We start from the raw sequence: 5,000 nt of genomic DNA on the forward strand, positions 1-5,000 counted from the left end.
TCCATTCCTCTCACACATATACACCAATGCACACACACACACACACACACAAACTTACTCACACACACACAGTCAGCTAACACATATTCTTTGTTCTCTTTGCATAGACCAAGACCGAAGCCGTCCGCAAATGGGAAGAAGACTACAAGTCGGAAGTAGAGGCTGACCTAATTGACCAACAGGTGAGGCCACAGCCAGAACGCCACCCTCTTAGTGCTACCCCTATTTACGACTCTGTACACCCACCCCTCGTTGTAGGTGGGTGGGAAGGGTTTATAAACGACTGAGTCTTGGGGGCGGGGGGATATTCTGGATTTGGTGGGTGTGTTCACCATCACCATCACCATCATCATCATCATCGCCGTCCAACCCATGCCAGCATGGACAATGGAAGTTAAATGATGATGATCCTCATCATCGTCGTTTAACGTCTGCTTTCCATGCTAGCATGGGTTGGACGATTTGACTGAGGACTGGTGAAACCAGATGGCTACACCAGGCTCCAATCTGATTTGGCAGAGTTTCTACAGCTGGATGCCCTTCCTAATGTCAACCACTCCGAGAGTGTAGGGGACGCTTTTACGTGCCACCGGCACGAAGGCTAGTCAGGTGGTACTGGCAACGGCCACGCTCAAAATGGTGTATTTTACGTGCCACCTGCACAGGAGCCAGTCCAGGGGCACTGGCAATGATCTCGCTTGAAAATCCTACGAGGGCCAGTCAGGCGGTACTGGCAACGGCCACGCTCGAAATGGTGTGTTTTACGTGCCACCTGCACAGGAGCCAGTTCGGCGGCACTGGCGACGATCTCGCTCGAATGACTTTACACGTGCCATCTGGCACAAGTGCCAGGAAGGCGATGCTGGGCACAGGTGCCATTGACGGTGAATGATATTTTGGTCTGAGCAAGTCACCCACCTTGACCCTTGGCAATCCTTGTGATCTTTCTTTAACCGCTATCCTTGTCTTCTCAAGAAATTACTGGATGACCTCACGGCTCAACTGCTGGAGTGGAAACAACAGCTGGAAACATCGAAGCAGGAGCAGTTAGAAATGGCACAAACGAGGCAGCGCACCTCAGCAGCGACCAAGATACAAAGAGCCTATCGCAGATTTTGGTAAGTACCCTGTGCTTTTGATGTGTTTCAGGATGTTGACACCGTGTATCTAGGACTACATTGTCTAATGTATAGTATAGTAGTTAGTATTAGTGGCTATAGTTGTTGTTGTTTAACCCTAGGTCAGTTCTGATCCAGGCAGACCTATGATCACAGCCGTCCTAGCTGTGACCATCTCATCTTTTATTCAGGCATAGTGTACCTAGGACTACATTATCTAATGTATAGTATAAGAGTTAGTATTAGAGGCTATTGTTGTTCTTGTTTAACCCCAGGTAAGGCCTGATCCAGGCAGACCTATGATCAGAGACGTTCCACTTGTGACCATCCTGTCTTTTATTCAGGCATAGTGTATCTAGGACTACATTATCTCATGTATAGTATAGTAGTTAATATTAGAGGCTGTAGTTGTTTTTGTTTAACCCCAGGTAAAGCCTGATTCAGGCAAACTTATGATCAGAGACGTTCCACCTGTGACCATCCCATCTTTTAGATCTGGGTAGAGGGCAATCAGGACTGATCTGGCGTGTTCACCCCTTAGCACTTCGCTTTACAGATGACCCCTCAGACTCCAGCAGCCGTGGGCAATATATATTCAAATATTAGTTAAAAGCATCTTGAGGGATGTAAACAATATTGAACACACATACACACAGTATGTGTTTTGGTAGTTCGTGGCTAGGCTGCGCTTATAGGTGTAAGAGAAGGTATTCTTATCAGTGCATTAGGTGTTAAAGTGCCTGGAAGTCATCGACAAGCAAGATAACTTGTATTAGGTCCCATTCAGGAACGATGGACATTGATGTTTCATCACTATTGTGACTTATCAGTACCACATGCCCAAAACAAGGCCTGTTACAAGCTAGATCACTCTCTATGACTATATGCAATATGGTGTAAGATCCATCTCCTGGTTATACGATGGGCTTATTTCAGTTTTCAGCAACCAGATCCACTCACAGGGTTTTAATCAGCCCCATGCTGTAGTAGGAGTCATTTGTCCAAGGTGCCACGCTCTGAGACTGAACCTGGAACCAAGTGGTTGGGAAGCAAGCTTCTTACCACATGGTCACGCCTCTCCATGTGCTCTCTATTTCTGAAACACTCATTCTGTCGCGTTCTATTGCAGTGCTCGGTGCCAATATGTGAAGACGGCGCAACAAGATGCACTGCGGCTGAGTCAGGCTATAGGCGAGAGGGATGTGGTCGGAGAAGTAGGTGGGAGTCCGGATGTAGGTGCTGTGTCAGCAGGATTGGCTGTAGGGGGAGGAGACAGAGAGAGAGAGGAGGAGTTGGTGGTGGAGGAGAAGGAAAGAAAAGGAAGATTGAAGGTAGAGGGTGAGGGAGTGGGGCGAGAGGAAGGTATGAGAAAGTTGCAGAAGCAGGAGGTGGAGGAGGAGGAGGAAGATAAGGATGGGGAGAAGGAGAAGGATGTGAAGAAGTTGGGGAAAGAGGAGAATAATAAGAGGGAGTGGGAGGGAGAGGAAGGAAGAAGAAGGAAGTTGAAGGGGGAAGCGGTGAATAGGAAGAAGTTGGAGGTGGAGGGAGAGAGCATGATACTGAAGGAGGAGGATGAGGAGGAAGAGGATAAAAATAAGAGGAGATCAAGAGAGGGGAAGGTAGAGGAGAAGAAAAATTGGAGGTGTTTGAAGGATGAGGAGGAGGTGAAAGGCAGTAAGAAGTGGGAGGTTGTAGAAGGAGAAGTAGGAGGAAAGGGAGAAGAAGGAGAAAGTGTTAGTAGAAGTGGGAGGGGGAAGGAAGTGAAAGATTTTGTTTGGAAGGAAAGGAGAGAAAGCAGATCGACAGGAAAAGAAGGAAATTGTGGGACGAATGAGCGAAACTGGAAGAAAAAATTGACAGAGAATGAAAGAGGGGAACTGAATGAAGGTTTGGGGAAGAAGTCACGAAAAATGAATAAGGATGGAATGAGAAAAGAGGAAGAGAAAGCAAAATTGACCGAGTTTGAAGGAGAAAATAGGATGAAGGAGTCTGTTGTGAAAGAAAGTTTGACTGAGAATGAGAGGAGAGGATTGAATGAAGGTTTAGGGAAGAAGATGAAAGAAATGAATGAGGAAGTAGTGAGAAAGAAGGATGTGAAGGAGAGTTTGATAAAGTCTGAAGGAGGAAATGGGACGATGAAGGAAAAGGAGAAAGAAAATTTGAGTGAAAGAGATAGGAAAATGTTCGGAGAAGTTTCAGCAGAAGGAAATAGAAGAAAGAGTGAAGAAGGAATGAAGAAGGAGAGATTGACAGAGCGTGTGATGCAAAGCAGAGGGAAAGAGCAAGGTATGAATGAAAATTTGAATGAAAAAGATGGGAAGGAAGGAGGGAGGAAAGAAAGAGAGCAAAAACGGTTGAAAGAAGAAGAGACAAAGAAACTGAAAGAGATTGAAGGAGAAAAGAAGATGAAGAAACAAGATGGAGAACTTTTGAATGAAAAAGATCAGAAAATATTACAAGATATTTCAGGAAGGAAAACTAGAAGAATGAGTGGGGAAGAAGGAATAAAGAGATTGACAGCAGAAGGGACAAAGGGAACGAAAGTAATTGAAGGAGAGAGCAAGATGAATGGGCAAGGTAGGAAAGAAAATTCAAATGAAAATGATAGTAAGAAGATAAGACTGGCTTTAGGGAGTGAAATTAAAGGAACGAGTGAAGAAAGGGATAAAAAAGGAGAAGGGGACAAGAGACTGAAAGAGACTGAAAGAAAAAGCAATGAGTTGAGTGGAAGTTTAGGGAATAAGTCAAGAAAAATGAGTAAAGAAGGATTGAGGAGAGAAGAGAACGAGAGATTGATAGAAGATGAAGGAGAAAAGAAGGAAAAGGTGCACGAAGGAAAAGAAAATTTGAATGAAAAAGATAGGAAAATGGTGGGAGGAGTTTCAGGGAAGGAAACTAGAAGAATGAGTGGGGAAGAAGGAATAAAGAGATTGACAGCAGAAGGGACAAAGGGAATGAAAGTAATTGAAGGAGAGAGCAAGATGAATGGGCAAGGTAGGAAAGAAAATTCAAATGAAAATGATAGTAAGAAGATAAGACTGGCTTTAGGGAGTGAAATTAAGGGAACGAGTGAAGAAGGGGATGAAAAAGGAGAAGGGGACAAGAGGCTGAAAGAGACTGAAAGAAAAAGCAATGAGTTGAGTGGAAGTTTAGGGAATAAGTCAAGAAAAATGAGTAAAGAAGGATTGAGGAGAGAAGAGAACGAGAGATTGATAGAAGTTGAAGGAGAAAAGAAGGAAAAGGTGCACGAAGGAAAAGAAAATTTGAATGAAAAAGATAGGAAAATGGTGGGAGGTGATTCGAGGAAGGAAACTCGAAGAACGAGTGAGGAAGGAATGAGAAATGATGAAGGAAAAGGCAGGTTGATTGAGAGTGATATAGTAAGTAGGGGAAACAAGCTTGTTGGGAAAGAAAATTTGAATGAAAAAGATAGGAAAATGGTGGGAGGTGATTCGAGGAAGGAAACTAGAAGAACGAGTGAGGAAGGAACGAGAAAAGGGAAAGAGAAATTGATGGAAGAGGGGAAAAATATGGTGAATACAAAAGTTGAAGGAGGAAATGCGAGGACTGAAAGAAATCAGATGGAAAATTCACCTGAAACTATTAGGAATGAGTTAAAGAATGTGACGGGAATGAAGACAAGAAGAACGAGTGCTGATAGCATTAGAAATGAAGGTGAACGAAGGAGGTTGAAAGCAGATGATGAAGAAGTGATAAAAAGGAAAGAAAATGAAGGAAAAAGTGGGTTGAAAGAGAGTAACAGGGAAGGGAGTTTGATTGGTGAAGAGACGAACGAGTCGAAAGATGTTGGCAGAAAAACAAGGAGAACGAGCGGTGAAGGGGTCAGACTTGAGAAGAAACTTCCAGACAGGGAAGGAGACG

At 44.0% G+C, this 5,000-nt stretch overlaps 1 protein-coding gene across 1 annotated transcript in view; it reads left to right on the top strand.

Moving 5' to 3' along the window:
• The window catches only part of LOC106868279 (uncharacterized), a 41,851-nt gene that overhangs the window by 11,823 nt on the left and 25,028 nt on the right, over positions 1 to 5,000 (top strand). Inside the window, exons 7-9 of the mRNA XM_089346723.1 lie at positions 108 to 182; positions 976 to 1,118; positions 2,248 to 5,000. The exon at positions 2,248 to 5,000 is cut by the window's right edge and continues 40 nt beyond it. Coding sequence (XP_089202849.1) covers positions 108 to 182; positions 976 to 1,118; positions 2,248 to 5,000 — 2,971 coding nt within the window. The remainder of the gene's footprint in view (positions 1 to 107; positions 183 to 975; positions 1,119 to 2,247) is intronic.

The sequence above is a fragment of the Octopus bimaculoides genome, unplaced genomic scaffold, assembly GCF_046866305.1.
Source record: "Octopus bimaculoides isolate indiv1 unplaced genomic scaffold, ASM4686630v1 contig118, whole genome shotgun sequence".
Taxonomy (NCBI): domain Eukaryota; kingdom Metazoa; phylum Mollusca; class Cephalopoda; order Octopoda; family Octopodidae; genus Octopus; species Octopus bimaculoides.